The sequence below is a fragment of the Lygodium microphyllum genome, chromosome 24, assembly GCF_053477565.2.
Source record: "Lygodium microphyllum isolate KBCC chromosome 24, Lygodium_microphyllum_v1.1.10, whole genome shotgun sequence".
Lineage (NCBI taxonomy): Eukaryota > Viridiplantae > Streptophyta > Polypodiopsida > Schizaeales > Lygodiaceae > Lygodium > Lygodium microphyllum.
The window spans coordinates 56,705,329-56,728,809 of record NC_141158.1 but is presented as its reverse complement, the minus strand read 5'-3'; the positions used below and the strand labels follow the sequence as shown (position 1 = coordinate 56,728,809).

Below are 23,481 nucleotides of genomic sequence, written 5' to 3'. Positions count from 1 at the left end.
TACCATCATCCAAGGCTCATGGTGACATCCTAAACACTATTGGTCAATTTTTCACATCTCTTTCTTAGTGAATCATTTGATCTCCTCATGAAAGTTGGTCCTATAGAAAATGCAATGAAGCGCAATATAAGATCATTTGGCTATCAACTCTTTTCAAATGAAATTGCTAGTTGTGCCTAGGTTGCTCTCTTGGGATGGGAAACATGAGGTCTAACCCAAACTTAACTACATTGGTGCATTTGGGCTTTAATTTATGTCATTGATGCCACCCTCACTTCACTAGAACGTTCAAGTGTCTTGATGTTTTTCCACAAAGTGAAGAGGCTTCTTCGAATCCCTCGAAGATACTGTGATTTATGGGGTCAAATTTTAATGATGTTGCAATATAAACACCCCTTTTTCCTACACTCAACTCTTATCCTCCTCGGTTGGATATTATCTAGACATTCAGCCTTATAGAGGCTATTCGTGCACACAAAAAACAACGAAAAAGTACACTCTAATGTCTAGACCAATCCACCACCTTACATGTCCATAACACTCCCATCTACGCTTCACAGTTTAACCACAAGAACCTCACGTTCATCTTCATTTAAATGCTTGTTTGCAACTAATGACTTGTCTAGATCGTCAACCTGCTTCACGACCAGGAAATTCACTAACTGTTCCGAAATCAGGTGCCCGGTTTCTGTAATAATAACTATATAATCCACAGATGACATTTCAATAACCTAAAGCCAAAAAACCACAAAAATCATACAGCTAACTAAAATCATCACATAAACCTAAAGCCAAAAACCACAAGATCATACAGCTAGCTACTGACTCGTAGGAGCACAGGACTTTTGTACAACCCACTTCCTTCTGCCCTCTGCACATTGAACAACAAGAATATGGAAAATCTGAGTTTCAACTCAGAAAATAGACCTTACTCCTAAATATTTTACTCAATGCAGCTCAAATTTCCCTGAGGCACTACCTCGACATCTATGAAATGGCAGAAATACTAATCTACCCTTGACCATGATATCATAAGGCACGAAACAAGAGGATTTTTCATATTGCATGAACCACATCCATAGTACTGCATGAAACAAAAAATACTTACTCTGGCACCAAAAAAATATTAACTGCATAATGTTCTCTCCTTTGGAACAAATGCTCGAACCCTAAGATTACATGCCGCAACAAATATACAACTGACACCTTGTCATAATTGATGGTGTCGACTCTCAAAAACTTTTCAAAGCTTCAGCAGAAGTCACTGTTTGGCAGACTCCCGAAAAAACTCTCATCAAATCTGCAAACGACAGCATTCCTCAGAATTGAAACCACATGCATGTTGCTTAACCAATGGAGCATCAAAAGAACTTTCCCAATTTATTATGTTTGCGAAAACCAGAAATCTGCCAAGCTCTAGTATTTAGTTGTGAAAGATGGCAGTCCTTTAAAGTTGTTTTTTCTTATTACACATGCTATTCCTAAGCACCTCTAGATAGGAGCAGGCATTCAGTTTTACTGGTAGAGAAGCAATGCAAGTAAGATTACTAGATGACAAAGAAAATATTAGAGCTACACCCCCTTTCTAATAATGTGTGGTGTGCATGAGACACACACACACACACAAGAATGAGAAATACTCAGCCTAAAGTAGCTATTTAAAATATAATTCGCTTATAATCCATCCTAATCAGAGATGTTCATCTTTTCTTTTCAATGTACCATGAACAATGGAAGAAAATGAAGGTGTCAATTTACAGTAACTATCCAAAATACTATACCATCAAATCCTCAATGACACTTCACTGTTTATGGCTTGCACATCCATAATGCCACAGCATGATGTGTCAACATTAATTATGCTTGCATTTTTCATGACTGAAACTTTGCAAGATCTCATAATGCCCAAGTGCTGACAACATCATATCATATCAAAATATTATGGAAATCCTTTTTTTTTTAAAACACACACACACACGATTTGCCACTCTGCAAAACAAGCCACACAAATCTAGGAGACAAAATAAGGTCACTCTTCACTCGAGAGTAAAGAACTGCACCTTGAAATCTAACCCTAGGATGGGTGGGCTGACGAAGCACTGCAGCTAGAAATTGCTTCTTATCAGCATCAGTTGAGAATCCCAGTCTTCCAGGGAACTCAGGTGCATTCAATGTGGAAATCAATGCAGCTTCTGTAATTACAGGATAGCATATGCAAAGTCCATACAGAACATCAACAAGGGCTTCCTTCAAAGATTCCACAACTCCACTGGCAGCAAGCCTTCTTAACAATGCCTGCAAACAGCAAAAGCTTGGAGTCAAAAAGTAAATTATCCGAATCAATGAGCTTTATTGATCCATTTTCATGATAAGTTACTCCAGTACCTGAACTATTAAAATCCCATAATAACCAACTACTTGATCCACCTGAACCATCAAATCTTGGGAAAGCTTCCATGTTCTCAACCCCTTCTCTGCCCCCTCAGGACCTAAAATACTATCTAATAGAAAATTTGATGCAGCAAGCGCTACATCTGAATCTGCTCTACTCAAAGAACCTGCACTTGGAGGAAACATCATTACTGAAAGTTGCAACTCCTACTCAAGTGAGGGTTTTTCCAGCTGTTTTGATTATAGATAACATGAGGCACGACTGAAGGAATGCTTCTAACCTGTTGCCGAGCAGAACACCTGAAAAAAGGAACCTGATGCTAAAATTAGAGCAGGAAAACGCCGCAGAAATTCCCGCCCTAACTCATACACCATACACAAACTGCTCCCTAAATCAAAATATTGACTCTCTTCTTGGTTGTCAGTATCAGCTGTCCCTGTTGCATGCCTGCGTTGATCTGCTTCATCCATTATCCTATCAATACCCTGAAGCATGCTTGCAACATCCATCAGCATTACTGACAAACATTTCTCCAGTTCTGGTGTGGACCTCAAGAACACGACATCCACCACCTGTCAATTGAACATATTCTTCTATGACATCAAAAACATCCACTCAAGAAAAACGCACACAACCTTGGTACACAAAATCCCTTATGCCAGAGACATACTTTCGACAAGCACATCAACGGTGATGCAACTCGATGTAACTTGAACATTGAAGAAGCTGTCCCAATGATTCCAGGCAGAACCTCTACAAATGATACCCCCACTTTGCTTGCAACTATCCCCCACAAGTCACAGAGTGCTGCTGCAACAACAGCATTTGAAGCCCAGGTCACAGTCAAGGACTCTAAAACTGGCCAAATGTCTTGTAATAAGTGCAGTGCTGGGTGTGCTCCTCCAGCATTTCCAAAAGCAAATTCAACAGCAGCTGAAACCACCCTCAATGCAGAATCTAAAGCGCCAACCATGTGGTCATGATTTCCCTGCATTCACCCATGTTCTTAAGAAAGCCATCACACAGTACACTCCAGCAGAAACAGCATGACAGAAAAGCAGGTACACAACAAGCAATTGCCTCTTCTGCTACCTTGGTTAAATCTATGTTTTTAATCATGGAAACTGCACCAAACGTCAGTCTTGCTAGAGATCTTTCTGCATCAGTAGACGGCAGGGTAGCAATCACAGAAGCAAGCCCTTGAACCACTGCAATGTGCACCTGATGTTCTTCCTCTTTTGACAATTCTGTTGGCACAGATAAGGCTGCTTCACAGCTTCCTATAAGCATATCCAGTGGCCAGGAAACAGCAAGATACTGAGCAGAACTGCAACATATTGTCTTTAACACACAGGCTGCTTTCACTCGAACTGCACAGACAGTACATTTCATTATAAAAGCAACATTGATAAAAAGGCCGATCATCTTTCTTCTCTGGATTACTTTATTAGTTGGCCATTCTTAAAGTTGCTTGAAGGTCTTTTCCCTGTAACATGATTGCATGTACATATATTAGCTCACATGCTTGGTTCAAATTGAAGACTATCATTGGCTGACAGTTCCTATAGATCAAAAAAATACAATAAAGCAACAGAGATACTTTGTTGTCAGTATATGTTTATCTAGAAAGATGCATCAGCATATCCACTTGTCTTTTGTTCTTTGAATACTTCAGCCTCTATCCCTTTGATCATACAAGACATCAAAAGCAGCCTTACCTTTCTCCACAGACAAAGCGGCAATCATGTATTGTATAGTTTGTTGTAAAAGGCTTCCCTGGGATGCAACCCATTCCGCATAGCTTTCAAGCAATGTAATTGACGTCTCCAAAAAATTCTCATTCTGGATGTAAGGACAACCTGTCATGCAAAAAGTATGTATAATGTGTGAATTTTCCCCAGAACTTAACAAACAGTTTGCCCTTCAGTAAATGTGAACTACAAGGAATTCCAGTTCTTACAAACTCTACAACCTCTAAGATTTGTGAACAACGGATGGCATTGTTACACAGTCAGCTGTTCAGAAGGCTTTAACCTTCAACACATTATCTCAGAAGTATTTGAAGTCTTTGCACTGTGAGCAGTCATTAGGGAGACTATTCTGGCTTTTCATATGATGATCAAATGAATTCTAAGGAATTAACCTTCATCAATTACACAGATTATACACACACATTCCACCTTAAACTTGTTAATTCCATTATGTCATATAACATAAATAAGAAAGCAAATCAAGTTCCAACTTTCCCACATCATGACATAAATTCTAATACAAAAAGAGAGCTAGCCAAGTTCCAACTTGCCATTGAGTAATTGATTCATAGTACACCTGAAAAAGAGAAAAAGGTCTTAAAAACTCTGAAAACAGCTTTGAAAACGTTTACTTTTTCGGACAGGCATGGTCAATTTTTTGAAACAACTATATTGTACAGATTGTACAGAATGGCTTCAGATATGTATGGAACACAACTATCCTCCTGTTCTGCAGAAGGTGAAGGTTTCTAAAAACCAATATAACATTCTTAATGATTAGCAGGTATTGGTTTGTGCAATTTCCCACCTTAGCCTCAGTCTTGTCTCGTAAGTGTAGCAACTATAGGACCTTGCATATGCTTTCATGTTAACCATCATTGGTATCCAACATTAGAAGAAAAGTTAAAGATGATATCGTATTCCTCAAGTCAATGATATATTGGCATCCTACCTTAGAAGAAAAATTCAACATTCAAGATGATATTATATTCAGCAAGCCAATGATCCCCATGGCATCCTACACTTCATGATGTTCTTACAACACTCTTTGTGCTCACTTCCACAGATGTGACTACATCATATGCACTGGCAAATAATCCCTTTGTACCATTTTGATGGCTGGATTCACAGTAGACTCTATTGATTTTGCTTCAAATTGCAGTCAAGCCTTACTTCAAATATGACTCGCTTTCACTGTTATTTGGTGGATGATAAGACTGAAATGTTGGTTGTCAAAGAAATACAACATTTATGGAAAGAGTATAAATTTTACCAGCCACATGCCCCAGCACAACGCTGAAGGGATCCTAAAGAGAATGACAATCTCGTGCATGGGCAATTCATAAGAACTCTTCTGAGCTTGGATTATTGACTTTTCCAATTTAATTAGAAAATGGTTGACGCACAAGGGCATCAATGGCTCTCTTTTTTGCAGATCATGGTTCCATAGAAGCAACATTGAAAACAAGCAATACATACAATTCTTGTATTCAAACATGAACCCACCATTACTATTTGTCCGTAAATTATCGTTAGTGGTAAACTATCGGTAGTAACACAAACAACTGTTTTCGCAATTATCCATATCTGTGAGAACTCATTGGATAGAGTTGATGCAAGATTAAACAAAGAATTTACCTAACAAGGGTAGATGCTGTGGTCATTAGCAAATAACATGAACTTTTTAGTGTAGCAAAGATTACAGAAGATATCTGAAATGATGAATCAAGCTAATTTTTCACCACAACATCTCAGCACGTAAAATTTTTACCACTTAGAAAAGAGGAACAAGAAGGTTTACATCTAGAACTTTAAACTGAATGCATAGAGGTGCATGCATCTTACCTAGCTTGTGGAGAAAAAGGTGAATACTGGAGAGATTCTTGTAAGTTGTGCTGACAAGGAAAATCAGATAAGTATGAGCCAAACGAAAGACAGCCATGGGAGCTGCTTTGATATGACCTGCAAATTCTAGGTGTCATGCCCCCATACACTGCATGGTCCAAGATACATATGAACTAGTTTGACCTTTACTCTATGTGGAACCAGCCTTACTTCTTGGCAAGGGTGATGATAACCAAATTTAACTCAAAGTTGGACAAGTGTCATCAAACAAGTGTTAAATACACACATCTAGAAATATACACTTTACCACTTAGCCTTGGACAGCCAACACGCAACTGGCCCCAACAATTGACACCCCTTGCCGTGTTTCTCTATCTCATATTCCTATGATTTTGTACACTGAGATATGAGATGATCTCCTTCGATCTTCAATGCAATGACTGTCATAAATGACCAGCACTTCTTGGGCACAAATTGCCCCTTGATTGTACAACAATCCGGGCTCATTTTGAGTCTCCAATCTCTTGCATGCAGGCCACAATAATTCGAGGATCAGCTACCCCTTGGATCAGCTGCAAATTAATGCCTTCAGCTGCTATATGGAGTACCTAGGTCTTAACTAATTGAGCACAAATCCAAAGGTGGCAGTGCAAACAATAATGGCTACTTCAAATTAGGGTTTCAGCAACAATTTCTTCAATTGCTCTTCACCATGATTGAAATATGCAAAGAATTGCTGAGGGTTGAGAGAGAAAATCAGCTGAAAAGAGTAGGTTTTGAATGGTAGCTTTAATGGCAATTCTGATGGTATCAACAACTTCAAAAAGGGATGAAATCCCAATGCAATTGACGAGCCCTTCTCCTCTACCACCATCTCTCATTGAGGTGGAGAAGGAAACCTGCTGCCCCCATCCTGTCACACTGCACGATCAACTCTCACCTCTCTTGGAGCTCATGCAGTGGCAGCTCCTTCCTCCCTCTGTCTTTGAATCCTGGAATGACCCTCAGCCAACCCTCTCTTAGGTTGCAAGGGTAACTTTGACAAGTGGCAGCCTCTTTTGCCACTTAGCAACCGTCTAATTGTAATTTCTAACTTTAAGTGATTAATTTTCAGAATCTAAATTCTGAAAATTAACTAAATATCTATTTGACCTGCCAAGAACTGGCTAATGCCCATTGCCTGTTCACAATTAATGTGCTAGCCCCCATGGAACATTTAATGGTCCCAACATTAATTGGCCTTGGACTAGCATTAATTTATTAATTTATGCCTAGTTCAATAATGTCACCATTGGACATTTAATGGCCTTGATCCCAAACTGACACCAAGTACCCACAAGTACATATCGAGCATAACTTTGTACAACTTTTGACAATGTCGCCCACTGTTCACTAGGGTTACTTAGGTTGTGACCGTTGACTTGATTGACTTGCACCTCACATGTGCACAACTTAATCACACCATAGCTAAGCATTAAAAATACACATTCTCATGACACTATGCATCTAAGAACATGTGAAACCCAAACTTAAAAGCATCTTCACGCACAGAAGTAAGATTACACACTCTTGGAGACTAACACGCAAATAGAAGGGGATAGAAAACCCAAACTTAAAGGCATCTTCACACACAAAAGTAAGATTACACACTCCTGGAGACTAACACACAAATAGAAGGGGATAGATCTTACTCCCAATTGAAGCTATGTCCATTCCCAATTGACCAATTGACAAGACAAGAAGCTTCATTATGGTGTATTCATTGAAAACGGTATTACTTAAGTTCACAAGTGCCTTCTGATTGAAAAGCCTCCTTCCCCCTCCTTAAACGTTTGTTAGTGCATCCAACATCTGTAGCATCAAAATGCAAACTCTTTGATACATCGTTACTGGTGATCTCCATGACGTCATGAGAAATGGGGACCCTCAAAGAAGAATGGAAATCGAAACAGAAATGCAAACAAGAACGAGCAAAAAGGCAGAGTTTTAGTAATAACTATGGGACTCCATGCTGATGGTCAAATGAGTGATAAATGATTGACCAACTAGACGCATCATTTAGAGGTTGAAATTCAAGTGAGCCACAAGTGAAGGACATGTAAAGAAAGAACATTCTTCAAGTCGTGATTGGCACAGCACTAGATATGTTGTGCCCCCTATGACCTCACGTTGTGCCCCTTATGACCTCTCAATAGGTCATAGGAACTTGAATTTTAAAGCACCCCTGATGCTTGGAGAGTTTGTATCTTTTACAACAAAGTGCCATGGCCAATGTTCAACCATACTGCAATGAACACGCTTTCTTTTGTAGCTCTAAGATTAAGTGCGAAGGAGCAAGTCATGCTCTATCATGTCTTCAGCATCGATTAGTATTCTTCTTTGCATCACATTAGATCCTATAGCTTTCTCATATGATTGCTTAGAATAATAGAACATTCCAAATCACTCATAAAATGTATCCCTACCTCAAATATAGGTTAATAAAGCTTCTCCCTTGGAGTAGAGCATGCGGCCCTAACAAGCCACCTCTTAGCCCATCTAATACATTCTAGTATCTTCATCTTGCATTTCTCAAATAACCTGAATTAGGAAGACAATTACATGATTGGCATAACTTCCATAGCAAGTGTTTCACATCCTTGCAAACATCCATAGAAAGCGCTTTCAAAACTCAATCTAGACCCAATGGCTCTCATAGAAATTCCAATTAAAATGGTCATTACATGGTGCTTTGATATTGGATTAATTAACTGATTCACAATGTTAGTTCAAAGGTTGTAGCCATTTAGTCATAAATGGTTTGAGAATGAAGTGAGTCCGCAAACTATTAGTGTGAGGGAAGTGCAATGAAAGGATTTTCAGACATCAACATAGACAGCATGTTGCAATGAAGAATACACAGTCTTGCAATAGTATAGTAGACCTTTAGGGCAGTCAAGATAGATACAATTGACCTCAACTATCTGACCTGTTATGGGGCAAAATTATTTCAGTCTTGCAATAAATCACAAGGATCGCATCCATTACATCTCTTTTGGAGGCTGACGGATTCAAAAGATCCCTTAGGTTTCAGATATGGTGTTAAGGTCTAAAACAGCATACTAGGCCTATTAAATAGCACTTGTTTGCTTCCTAGACCTTGTATTGTAAGGAAAATGAGATGGAATCAAGAGCTTGCTTGCACTCTCTTTTGTGCACTTGTGCTTCTTGAGCTTAAGTGTGAAAGTGAGGAAAGCAGTGAGTGGAGGTCTCCACTCTTCTCTTCATCTCTTCTCCTTCTTCCTACATGCATACATAACACTTGGAGGATCATATGCACAAGAAGCTTGCTCAAGAAGATCCAAGCGAGGAGCAAGCTGAGAAAGCAAGAATTTAAGAAAAGAGTGATATACCACTGAAGTTGGTGAAGCTGTTGGTGAAGGTAGGCTTATCTCCCATGCCACACCATCAGGAGGTAAGACCTAAAGGATCACGTGTACTGGATCAGCTTAGTGTGCTTGCAAGTACATGAGGAAGCCATCCAATAGATGGTAAGAAGTAGTACACACTCGTATATATGAGAGGAACACAAGTGCAGAGCACAGTCGCCAGCCATTGGCATCATACATTGTCTTAAGAATTGAGTTATAAGCACATTGGACAGAAAGAAAAACTTCCAAAATTCAAAATTCAAGCCCCATCACTACCAAGAGATGTTTGCTAACAACTATGTGCAGGTGGTCTGTAAGGACATTCCTGGTACATAATTGCTGCAGTAAGCACTGGGTCTGTAAACTTCACTTAGGATGTGTTAATTATCTGGGAAGAGAACTTTTGACTTGGCAAGCACGCTATGTTTGAAGAAACTAAGACGAATGGTTTAAAATCTTGTCCTCGCCACCTTGGTGAGCATTGGGTCTCTTGGCTCTCATCTTCCCTTAGAACATGTTAATCATTCTAACAGCCTTTGGAATGCCAAGCATCCCTCACATACTCCTTTTTAGAAACCAAGATAAATGGTCTTTTTCCAAACAGAACTAAGATAAATGGTTCAACCCCACAACTTTGGTGAATTTAGAAGAACACTCTCAAATCACATCGGCAATCCTATAATGTCATATGTGTAGCTTTTGCAAGACACTTTTGGGAATGTAACTAAAGACTCACATTGTCAGATATTCTTTACTGAAACGGCTGATCTTGCATGCCCTCGATGTAATGTGCAATCGCAGACAGTGTTTCATCATATGTGGCATTTCTACGGATCCTTTTCTTGTATGAGATCACTGCTGCATTTCTTGAAAAACTTCCACAGGTCTTATTGTTCTCACACTAAAGCTACTTAAGTCACACTTGCTTCCCTCTGGATGCATGTTCAAGTGAGCAAAACATCCATTTTTCTATAGCTCCAAATACCTACACTTCCATCTAGCAAAAAAACTTCGCTTCCAGCTCAATAGCACTCAAATTAACATTTCTTAATCTAGTATGCTCAAGCATTGTTTCAAATAGTATCATGAGGAATGGGGACAACACACCTCCACTGGAGGATAGACCCAGCAACCAAGTAAACATCCTTGTTAAAAAGGATGTCTCAACAAGTCCATTGTGATTTTGATACTTTAGAATGGCCATCACTTCCTGGCTTATAGATGTGGTGGCGAAAAGACAGACTTCTGTTTCTTGCCATGTGGTTGCACCATTGAGAATCTCTGACAGAAGAGACAAAAATGTTCCACCAAGCTCTTTAAATACGGTAACCAGAGCACCTTCAGCAATTTGAAGGCGAAACCTGCCAGACATGCATCTCTTGTTAAGAGCAAACAGTCTCTTTATTCAAGCAATAGAGAATATAAGGAAAAAACTTACCGAGAAAAGTACTCCTCCTCAAGTGACATATCATCCCAACTTTCAAAGGCTTGTGGATATTTAGCAGCTTGCAGAATTGCCTGCTTTGTTTGCAAAAATGTGAGACATCAGAACACCCTCAAGCACCCCATCATCAAACTCTATACAATAAATGACCCCTATAATATGTTGTAAATAATGAGACGAAACATAAGGACAAAATGAAAGGCTAGCTAAGGTTTCAGTAAAATTCTATATGTTTTACCAAAAAGACTATGATTAAAAACAGAGTTCCATGTGCAACCTTCTGACATTGGAAGAGACGACATCTGGCCTTTAAAATTCTGGAAATGTTTTCAAGCTAGCATCAATGAAATACTTTGAAAGTCCTGACTGGATACTAGATGTGTTTCATAAGAATGAAAGTTTCTGAATGTTTGATACAAAGTCAACCAGCATCAAAACCTATACACACAAACATGAACAGCAACAAGGCGCACATCCATACAATGACACATGCAGAAAAAGGTCCTATCCCTACCCAGGACACACATTACATGTGGAGAGTTGTAGCTTTGTAAAGACCAACACCGCATGGTTCATAAAGGCAATAAAAACACTTAAATGATCATATAATCACCATAGCAGTGGACATGAAAGACATCACATTACAGATGTTCGGTGCTGTCCTCCATTGGACACCAAACAATTAAAAAATAATTGTTTCACTCTTGAAGTGTTCTAAACTGCTGGAGTACTTAGAAGTTTGATGGCACCTTGAATTTTAGAGCATTTCTGCAGTCCAGAGCCTTCAGACTTGACGACCTACAACACAGATTTCACCTACTCAATTGTTTCACTCTCAAGATCAAAAGTACTTGAGTACTCAAAAGTTTTATGGCAACTTGAGTTTTAAGGGTTAAGGGCATGCAGTCAAGAGCCTTCAGACTTGAAAAACTACAACACAGATATCACCTACTCAACAGAGCCCATTCATGCACAAACTTCAAAGACCCTTTCACAAGCCAACAACTCTAACACTGCATAGAATGGAGATATCCAGACCATTATATAAAATATAATATCATCACCAAATGGAGATATTGCGTGGTTCATGTCAATCATACCTTCAATGAGCAATGCTCGAAAACCTGGCCCTTTCTCTGTTTTTTCAAGAATGTACATATATAAAATCAAAGTAAAGGTGAAATTCATGTGCCAAGTGACTGGAGATCATCAAAAATAGTGTGGAGATCAAAAGGGAGACTCTTCCTGGGACCTGAAAGCAAGATCTGAGCTTTCGTCAAGGTCTATGATCAAAACAAGCATGAAGAGAACCAACTTCCAGAAGACTCCCCTGATGAAGAGGATTATGACAATTTAATCCAAAGTTGGATCTTGAACTTTGCAAAGAGAGGTTTCCAAGTTGGATCAAGGATAACAAAACAAGAGTTGCATGGGAAAAAGGAAAGAAGTCCAAGTTGGATCAGAAAGAGGAAGCAGGTCTAATTTCCTGAAAGAGGAAAGATAACTATTGTGCTATTTGTTAGATATACACTTCACCTAAGCTTGCAGCTCATGAAATCCTAGAGGTGACACTAAAATCAGCTAATCTTTTCAGAAAATAAATCACTTATTTAGAACTGAAGGTTTCTACTACAGAGAGAATTGAAATGATTGCATTGATAATGTTTTGTAATAGCCAATACTGCAGGTGGAGATACATCTCCATTATTTATCAAGATTTACAATCTTTCTTTTAGAAACCCATCAAAGACTACTACACAATGTGAACTTACAGCGAAGCTAACCTTCCTTCTCAGATAGGATGGTAAAACCTAATCAAGCACTTAATTACAACAATTAATAATTGAGCATAAACTGAAATGCACACATTACTTTAACAATCTTGGACAATCAACACCTTGTTGGCCCCAAAATTGGCACCCCTTTCAATATTTCTTTAACTTCGATTGCCAATGGATCAATTAAAGGCAAGATTCTCTGATCTCCTTGGCTAATCCAAAAGCCCCTTGCTATACAAACAATCAACAAGCAATTTGGGTCAATTGCCCCTTGATTTTAACCCAGGGCTTGCACAAATGAAACCACCAATTGGCCAAATGCTGCCCCAATTCAGAATGGATGGCCTAGCATCTGAAATCCGTGTCAATACAACAAATTGCAAGTGCTGAATTCAATGAATGATGCCTTATCTTGTTGGCATGGTTGCCAAGGTGGCTGTTAAAACCTAATTTCTATAAAAATTCGGGATTTACAACAAAGATACCTTTGTTGTCCAACCAATCTGGCTGAGATTTGCTCAAAATGGCTGAGAAATGCTGAGATCTCTTGAGAATGGGTTGGAGGAGGAGAGAGAACGCCATGATGAGATAGAAATCTGATTTTTAACCCTAAAATTTGCTTGCAGCCTGCTCCAGCCTACATGTATTGCAGTCACCTACTACCACGCACCTCCAAAATGCTATCACCTAATTGATAATGTTGTTGCCAACCCCTAGAAGGCACCTCCTTGTTGCCCCGCTTGCTAAGGCCCCCAAATGGCTATCTTCTGCACCAAATTGTTGTTCTCTGATCAAAAAATGGACCAACAGGTCCATCTCTCTCCCCCCCCAAGTTGTAAACTATTTGAATGGTTGTGACCTTTTCCCCAAAAGCATTTCATCAATTCGTATGGGCATTTTTGCCAAGTGGCAACATTTTAAACCCATTTTTCAGCATTATCCAACCATAATTAATTTTCAGAAGTAAATGATCCTGAACATTGATTTCAGCCCTTCTAACCCTGCCCAAAATACGCCCATCATCTATAATTATATTGACCATGCCATTTGTAACTTGAGTGGTCCCCAACCTCTATTAACCCTTAGAGTAACATAAATTATTTAATTTATGCTAGACCCTGGTCTCACAACTGACAGTTATTCGCCAAAAAACTATCCTAGGGTCAAAACTGACACCACCTGACCACCAAAACCCAATTGGCATGACTCATCAAAACTTTACCTTTGACACCCACTGTAGCCTGGAGATCCTTGACCACCAAAACCCAACTAGCATAATTTATCAAAACTTTTGCCTTTTGACACCCACTGCATCCTCAAGGTTCTTGGCTTATTACCATAAAATAATTGCCATGTGCATCACATATGCTAAACAACCTTGCACATGAGAATAAGGTATGCACACTAGATTAATAACTTAATCAAATATTATCGGCAAGATTAAAGCATCTCAAAATTTAACATCCCCATGATAGAGCTACATACGATACATGTCCTGACAAACTGCTCTACATCATGTCTCAAAGCTGGCCAATAAAAGAAATGCTCCACTACCTTGATTATGGCATCAAATACCTCTATGTTCTACATACGGAGGAGTATGACTTTCAGTGATAACTCTACGCCTTAATTGCTTCATGTCACACAGTCATCTATGCATCATCAAAAATCCACCTCTAAGCACAAAGTGCTCATGCCTCTAGCCTTTACAAAGTTAATCATAAACATTAGCAAAGTCTAAATTAGTAACATATTGCTCTTTCATGGCACGTCAGCTCAGTGTAATAAACCATGCTAATGGCTGAAACTTGTGGCTTACGTAACAGTGCATCAGCCACAACATTCTTTTTACCATCAATATGTATAATCTGAAAATGAAATATAGAGACAAACTTTGTCCATCTCATATGTTTCTCTGACAACTTTGTCTATGTCAAAAAGTACCTCAAAGTTTGATGGTCTGTCTGCACTATAAAATCAGTCCCCCAACATATAATATTTCCATGTAGACAATGCATGAATTACAGCCAAGAGCTCTTTCTCATAAACTTGCAAATTCTTCTCTGCACAGAGGAGAATTCGGCTCTCATATACCACAACTCGACCATCCTGCATTAAAACAGCCCCAATGCTATTACCACATACATCATACTAAATGACAAATGACTTCCTTAGATCGAGCAACACAAGTACAGGATCTGAAGTCATCTTTTTCTTTAACTATTCAAATGCTGAAATTCCACTTCTATCTATCTAAATGGCATGTTCTTCTTCTGTAAAGCATGCAATGGAGATGCAATTTTTATGTACATACTTCATGTAGTAAGAACATAAACCCAAGAAGCTACGGATCTCATGTACATTTCTCAAAGGTAGACCTGATTGTATTGCCTCAACCTTTGCAGGATCCATATGAATACCATCAGCTAATACAATATGCCTTAAAAGTAAATTTTATGTAAAATTCACTTTTCTTGTCATTAATAACCAATCTATGCTTATGCAATTCATTAAACACAATATCCAAGTATCTTCTATGCTCTGCCTCATTTTTTGAATAGACGATCATGTCATCAAACAAAGCTCCCACCTTACCAAAGCAGATACACAAATCCTTTGTGCCCTTAAGGTACCTCATGATACCCTTCACTGCTTCCCAATGCTTTTTACCAAGATATGTCATATTTACTAACCATTCCCGCCGCAAATACAATGTCAAGACATGTAGCAATCATAGCATACATCAAGCTACAACACAGCTGAAGCATAAGGCATCTTCGCCATTTCAACATTTCCATCACCACATGTGGAGCTATCATTTACACTAAGTTTCACATATAGAGGCGATGGTACACCCATGGCTTTCCCCCCTCCATATTGAAGCACTGCAAAAGCTTAGTGACATACTCTTGCTGTGACAAATAAAAAAGACCCTTCAATCTGTCTCTGAATATACGCATGCCAAGAATGTGATTGGCCTCACCAAGATCCTTCATATCAAAACTATTGTGTAAACTCTGCTTCAAGGAGTCCAAGGCATAAACATCCTTGCCTACAATCAGCATGTCATCCACATACAGAACCAAGAGAATAACCTTCCATCTGCTACATTCTTGGTGTATAAGAAATGATCAACTTAAGAGTGATGAAATCCTTGAGATTGCACAAATGTATCAAATGTATGATATCATTCTTATGGTGCCTACTTCAACCCATACAAACTCTTGTTGAGCTTAAATACTATGTGCTCTTTCCCCTCTGCAGTAAAACCCTTAGGTTGCTGCATATAGATCTCCTAATGCAAATCACCATGTAAGAAAGCAGTTTTCACATCCATCTGTATGAGCTCCATATCTTCAGATGCAACTAGGCCCAAGATGGTTCGCAACATAGTCATTTTGACTACATGAGAAAAGATTTCATCAAAATCAATTCCATGTTCTTGCTTATACCCTTTAGTAACCAGCCATGCCTTGTAGTTTGGCAAAGAACCAAAAGTGACTTTCATTTTGTAAACCCATTTGCATGGTAGCACTTTCTGCCCTTTAGGCAACTGCACTAAATCCCAAGTGTCATTTTTCATAAGAGATTCCATCTTTGACAACATAGCCTTATGCCATTTCTTGCTATCTTTTCTGTCCATTGCTTCCTGGAAGCATGACGGCTCGCCACAATTTGTCAACATGACATAATCAGCCCCATAATTGACACCACGAACAAACCTATCTAGCTATCTTTGCACTCTGGTCGACCTACGGACCCAATGGTCAAGATTTGCTAGCCATTCAGTCTGCAAATCTGCATTAACTTCTTGCTGTTCTACAGGTTCAACATGTTATACAATCGGTTCTGGTTGTTCCAAAGGCATCCGTTCTTGTTGAATTTGTGGTACATCATGGGCAAGATCTTGTTAAAAATTTTCAGCATCATTCCCTGCATTTTCAGGGACATTTACCGCAGGTATTTGCTGTTGTCTAATGGGCATTCTTTGTTGTCCAATCGATACATCCTCCCGGAATACAACCCTTCTAACCTCCTCTATCTTTTCAGATTGTTTATGCATGCGATCTTCCCGAAAAATAACATCATTTCTACGTATTTTTCTTTTCTAGGGATCCCATAATCAATACCCCATCTCACCTTCATCACCATATCCTAGAAAAATACATTTACAAGACTTTGGCTCAAGTTTGCTATGTTCTTCCTTGCGAATGCGCACAAAGGCCTCACAACCAAACACTCTTAAGTGAGCATATGAAGGTGGCTTGCCCGACCACACTTCTTGAGGAACACTGTCCCCCCTCCCCCCCCGCCCCAAGCCCTGTTTGGTGATCGATTAATCAAGTGTACGGTTGTCATAACAACCTTTGCTCAAAATCCATGGGGTAAAGCAACATGTGACAACATTGTACGGACCTTGTCTTGAATGATCCTGCTCATACGCTCTACAACACCATTTTGGGATGGATTATGAGGAGCAGTGAGTTTCCTTTTAATCCCTTTGCTGTCACAAAACTCTTGAAAGACTTTGGACACATATTCCCCACTATTGTTATGGCGAAGACATTTTAATGTCTTGCTGGTCTAATTTTCAACAAGTGCCAAGAGTTTTTTTAATTTATCCAAGGCCTCATCTTTGTGACAAATTGAATAAACCCATACTTTGTGTGTGGCATCATCAACAAAGGTAATGAAATACTTCTTCTCCCCTAGAGATAATCCTGGCATTTAACATACGTTTGAATGTACCAACTCTAAGGGTGAAGTCTTTAGAGAGAGATTTTTTATGTGACGTTTAAGCATGTTTACCATAAATACAATGATCACACTATTCAAAATCAACATATCTCAAAGATGACAAATAACCCGAGCGAGAAAGCACTTTCATTCCAGTTTGACTCATGTGTCCCAACCGGCTATGCCACAAAGAAATACTTGGCTGCTCCTCAATTATAGTGACTACATGGTCATGCACACTAGATACATACAAAGGATACAAAGTATCACTTTTGAGCCCTTGGCAACAATGCGAGAGCCCTTACAAATTTTCCACTTGCTATCCCCAAAGGTGGTGTGATAGCCTTCATCATCTAGCTACCCTATGCTTATCAAGCTCTTCTTGAGCAAAGGTACATCTCTCACATTATGCAAAACAAACATGGAGCCATGCTGAAATTCTAGTTTTACACTATCAATGCCTGCAATTTTATATGCATAGTTATTCCCCAAGTAGACAATACCGCGTGCACCACCATTGCAGTCAGAAAACCACTCATGATGTGGTGTGACATGAAATGACGCACCTGAATCAAGTATCCAATCCTCAGAATTTGCAATCAATGCATGTGCACTCAAAGAAAAAGCAAGGCATACATCACTGTCACTGTCATTCTCATGAGTGACTACATTGACCTCTTCTATTTTTACATTGCTCTTCTTTGAAGGCGGCTATCCTTTTTCTCAGCCTTGTTGTCTTCAGTGTTTTTGTTTTTTACCTTTCTCTTTCTTCAATTGAAAACATTTCCGTTTATAGTGCCCTTTTTTGCTACAATGATGACACTCCACATTTTTGCCACGATACTATTTTCAGAACGCCCTTTTGCTGAAATCTGCCTCTAGTGTGCAATGCATTAGAAGACTTGTTTGCTAAATTATTTTGCCTATTGAGTTCTTCCATCATCAGAATATAACAGTTGAGCATTCAAGTTACTCAAAGTTGTCCTAAAAGTATCCCAACTTTCAAGCAAAGTGCATAGCAAGAAAGTAGCCTTGAACTCATCATCAATATGGAAATCCAAAGCAATCAGCTGACTGAAAATTGAGTTGAACTCGTTCAAATGTAACCAAGTACACTGTAAGTACCAACCAGTAATGAAAATCTCGAGATTGCAGAAATTTCAGATCTGCAAATGCATTTTCAGAATTAAAGTGTGTCTGTTGCTACACTCATCAAGCAATAACTGACACATTTAGAGACCAAGGCACCAATTACATGCGAAATCCCCAAATTTTCATTGCAATTTCTACTCTAAAAGCATTACCAAGCACAAATTGACAATTTTGATCAAAAGCCCCAATTTTTCAAAAAGAAATCCATCCAGATTGCATCAATACATGTACCCAAAGCCCCAATTTTCTTAAGTCAAGCACAGATTTTAGTGAAATTAAAGAAATTCCACTGTAATGTGAAAAACCCCAAAATTTCTCTGGCAAATGTGCACCAAATGTGCAATTTCTGAGTCAGATCGAGAAAAGCCCTAATTTTCTTGGTCAAAATTGCACAGTGTGCCTATGCATGTGAATGCCCGACAAAGGGGAGAAAGAAAAATGGCAGAAATGTAAAAAAATTTGTGGAAAAAAAAAGCAAGTCTGTATTGGTGTTAACCAAGACCCATCTCCCGCCAATCGGATCTGCTCCTGTTGTCGTGCCACTATACAGACACAGTGTGAAAAACTCTAGAGTACATCATCATCCAACTTTCTTATTGATGTAGAGAGTCAATGTGATCTGAGTCATTAGTGCTAGTGTCCCTAGCATGGATGGTCCAAAAATACTAGATTTTGGACAATTTTAACCTATTTTTATATTATTTATTGTAAAAATCCTAAAAAGTTAAGAAAGCTTCTAGATTAGGATGGCATCCAAAAAGCAAGTTGCTTTTTCATCTAATTTTGGGATTTTTCATAAAAGAGAAAAGATGGGCAAAATCGCGCGCGTCGTGATCACAGTTGACACGCCAAAATAGCACTTTGAACTGGAAGGAGGAGTGAACTGAGAGATCCTGGACCAGGTGTCCTAGAATTTTTCCTCCTTTCGAAGCCAATGGAGTCATCACATTTGGGTTCCAAGCAGCAGAGAGGAAGCTATTGTATGATCCACGTTTTTGGTCTACGAGGGAGCTCCAAGAGATCTAATGCTTAGAGATTACTTCTAAGTACTACCAGACAAGGGATTTCAAGTTTTGTCAATACATATTAATTCGATTCATTGTGCTTTGTCTTTATCGTGTTTACCTCTTGTCTATTCTTTTTCTTCTCTTCCATCTCCTATCTATACTTCCTTCTATCTCTGATCCCCGGTGGATACGACCTTTCAACAAAAACCCCTCCGACATTGGTGAACCCAACGTGAAAGGTCATTCAAAAGGAAAGACAAGATGGAGAAACTGTCAAATACAATTTCTAGTGATGTTTTGCAACAGTTAATGCAGAATATGAATATGCTTATGCAGGTACAACAATAACATCAAGTGATATAGGCTTTTGCTCAAATGGAAACTGTTGTGATGAATGCTTTGCAAGCCGTTGAGCGTGAGATGAAGTTGTTCAATGGCAGGAATGTTATCTACATATATACATACCTATGCTCAAAAGATGAAATTCTTTGGAGTGGCTCAACTTGCATGGAGTTGTATTTTGTTCGGATCACTGTAGATAAACTGAAAGCGCGAATTACTGAATTGTACATGCATGATGTTGACTGGGTAGCTTTCAAAAAGACACTCAAGGAATAATTTTACATTGAAGACGCCAATTTGATTACGCACAAGACTTTTCAATGATTCGTGATGTACAAGAAGAGCAACACTTCTTTGTACAAGATAATTCCTCGTATGCAGTGATTTTGGGACAGCCCTATATTACAAGAGTGCATATGGAAATAAAGGTACTTGATGATGGTTCTGCTTATGCAAGAGTTAGAAGCAAGGATGGGATAATTCTTCAAGAGAGCTCTATGTTACATATCCTAATCTAAAAGTGATGATTCGTGATATACAAGAAGAGCAACACTTCTTTGTACAAGATAATTCCTCATATGCAGTAATTTTGGGACAGCCCTATATTACAAAAGTGCGTATGGAAATAAAGGTGCTTGATGATGGTTCTGCTTATGCAAGAGTCAAAAGCAAGGATGGGAGGAAGGCAATGCAATTTCTTACTGTTTGTGTTAACCATCCCAGAAATCGGGATACGCTTCGAGAGTCTTCTTTGCCTCCAAATGCAAGGGAATTCAAAGACCTGGATTTCCATTAAGCACTGCTGTAATGCGAGGCTACAATAGTGTATGTATTCGCCTCTTGATGGAATGAAGCATGTATTTACTATTGGTTATTCTCAGTTTACAACAAACAGTTCATGTAGTTTTAAGCCTATGGAAGCTATGTGCAAGGCTGAACGCATATCTATGAAGCAGGCTACTAAGGAACTGAGAGCATTGAGGCTATTAGTTGAAAATGAAGGCATTTCAAGCATCTTTTATGGGCTGAATATTAATGACACTATGGCTGAAATTTCAACAACTATACATGCAAAAAATGAGGCTGAAAAATGTGTTGGCAGTATGTTCTTTGGACATGTATGATGTTATAGCATTGTGTGCTCGGGAGGAAGGATTACAATGGGCTGAAGCACTTGTGGAGACAAAGTATAAGACAGTTGACAAAAAGGTAAAACCAATTGCTTTGCCGCTTCTACAAGAAAGTGAGGGTCTATGAAAAAGTATCAAGACAGCCAAGCTTACGGGATCCTAAAGATATAGGTCATCAGTTTACATCTGAGACATTACAGGAATTGAACGTTGATACAGAAGGGTTTCTTTTGCCTGCTGAAAGAGACTATTTTATGCAGATGTTGCCTAGACATGGAAAGGCATTTGCATTCCAACCAACTGAAATAGGTTGTATGGATCCAAATTTTGTCTCTCCTATGGTAATATTTATTGTGCCACATGTACCATGGAACTTGAGGCCTATTCCAATGCCTAAAGCTTACTTGCCAAAGCTAATGGATTTGCTAAATGAAAAGATTCGCATGAAGATCTTGGAGCCCTCTTCAGTCCTGTACTCAAATCATTGGTTTACTATGCTCAAAAAGAATGGGGCTTTGAGATTTATTCAAGACATGCAACCGGTCAATAAAGTGACTATAATAAATATGGGCGCATGTCTTGTGGTTGATGAATTTGCAGAGGCTTTTGCGAGCAGAGCGATCTATTCTTTGGGTGATCTTTACTCGGGGTATGATCAATTTCAGCTTGCAATTGAGAATAAGGATATCACAACCATGAAGACTCCTTTGGGGTTAGTACGGATGTGTACTCTCCCGCAAGGTGCAACAAACTCAGTGGCACACATGACAAATGCTATGAATAGGGTACTCATGGATTTTATACCACAATTGACAATGCCCTTCTTGGATGATGTTCCAATCAAAGGGTGTGCAGTGGATGAAAAGAATGAAGAGATGGATGCTCATGGGTGCAGACAATTTGTTGCAGACCATATTGTGGATTGTGAGAGGATTTTGACGCATCTAGAAGAGGTGCATTTAACTCTTTCTAGACAAAAGTTTGTCTTTGAAGTTGAAGAGGTTTTGATTGTTGGGCATATGTGTGAGCCCTATGGGTGAAGACCATCACCAACAAAAATAGATGGGATTGATAGAATGCAAGATGTATGCACGAATGTATCAGAGGTGCGTAGATTCTTGGGTGCATGTGTGTTCTATTTGATATGGATTCCTCACTTTCCACATGTAGTTGATGCTCTATATCAGCTTCTAAGGAAAGGTCAGAGATTTCATCGGGAAAGGAAGCATCAAAAAGCAATGAAGAAATTGAAGCAGCTCTTAAAATCTGTTCCTACATTGAGAAAGGCCGATTATTCACATGGAAAGCCTATCATTATTACTGTTGATACAAGCCCAATTGGGATTGGATGGGCAACTGGACAAGATGATGAGAAAGGGCAAAGATATGCAATTCGCTTTGGTACTAAAGTATTGACTGAACGACAGAGAAGGTATCCACATGTAAAAAGAGAATTATGGAAAATTGTGACAGCACTTAAATGTGATAAGGAGTATTCTATGGGTACTCTTGTAGTCATTGAGACCGATTGTTTGCCGATATTGGGTATGATTACTAGTTGTGCTACCCCGGACATTGCTATGCTCCAGTGGATTGCATACATCAAATCTTTGAACCCTGAATTTCAACATATCGCAAGAAGAGATAACCCAGTGGCAGACATGTTATCTCGGGCACGCTATGAGAATGAAGATGGGATGATGGATGAGGAGGAAGAAGATGACTTTCTTGCGGCTGAAAATGATGTTGTAAGAGTGAATTTAGCAATGCAAGGAGTTGCTACAGCATTAACAGAAGCTTGGACAACAAAGAAAAGACACTTTAGATGTTTTGTATCTTGTGTAGAAGTGCTTCTGGAAGACAAATATGCAGGAGAATGGTTAAGAATTGGTTAATACCTCAGTACATTAACAAAGAGAGACGAATGGTTAGATGAGGAGTTTAAGAAGATCAAGAGCAAAGCCTATGGGTTTTTCTTAAAAGATGGATACTTAAGAAAACATGCTAAAAAGAAACAGGGTATGCCATTGCGAGTTTTTGGTGACAGAGCTTCACAAATAAATGCTATATAAGAATTTCATAAAAGCTTGTGGGCTGGCCATAGCGGTGTTTGGGGTACTTTTGCAAAGATCAAAGAAAGATATTGGTAACAGGGTATGTATAAGGATGTTGCTTACTTTATGGAAACACATACGACATGTCAAATGTATTCATCTGTGGGACATTGAGATGGATTGCAGTCCACATATCCATTGTCTCTTCATTTTAAGTGGGTGGTGGATTTAGTCACGATGCCTACAGGTCTTTGGCAAATGAGATATCTAGTATTTGCTCGTGAAGACTTGATTAATCAAGTAGAAGGAAGAGCTCTACGTACTAAGATAACAAATGCAGTGTGTACCTTTCTCTTAGAAGAGATCTTTTATTGGTATGGCTGTGTGGGAAAAATTACAGTAGATAGGGGTGAGATGCAGATGAAGCTCATGATTTCTT

General features: G+C 39.0%; 1 protein-coding gene across 4 annotated transcripts in view; it reads right to left on the bottom strand.

Annotated features, from left to right (window-relative positions):
* Positions 1–651: 651 nt before the first annotated feature.
* LOC148015120 (uncharacterized) overlaps positions 652–23,481 on the bottom strand; it is a 69,846-nt gene continuing 47,016 nt past the window's right edge. For 2 of the 4 annotated variants that reach the window (XM_087665418.1, XM_087665420.1), the window contains 10 exons: positions 10,837–10,916; positions 10,506–10,759; positions 5,989–6,105; positions 4,111–4,251; positions 3,485–3,762; positions 3,063–3,380; positions 2,673–2,964; positions 2,386–2,558; positions 2,061–2,295; positions 1,032–1,300 (listed from right to left, as the gene is read on the bottom strand). In XM_087665418.1, the coding sequence (XP_087521544.1) occupies positions 1,233–1,300; positions 2,061–2,295; positions 2,386–2,558; positions 2,673–2,964; positions 3,063–3,380; positions 3,485–3,762; positions 4,111–4,251; positions 5,989–6,105; positions 10,506–10,759; positions 10,837–10,916 (1,956 nt within the window). In that variant the 3' untranslated portion in view covers positions 1,032–1,232. Of the gene's footprint in view, positions 872–1,031; positions 1,301–2,060; positions 2,296–2,385; positions 2,559–2,672; positions 2,965–3,062; positions 3,381–3,484; positions 3,763–4,110; positions 4,252–5,988; positions 6,106–10,505; positions 10,760–10,836; positions 10,917–23,481 lie in introns of those variants that run through there. The other 2 variants (XR_015688354.1, XM_087665419.1) reach the window with 2 other exon arrangements.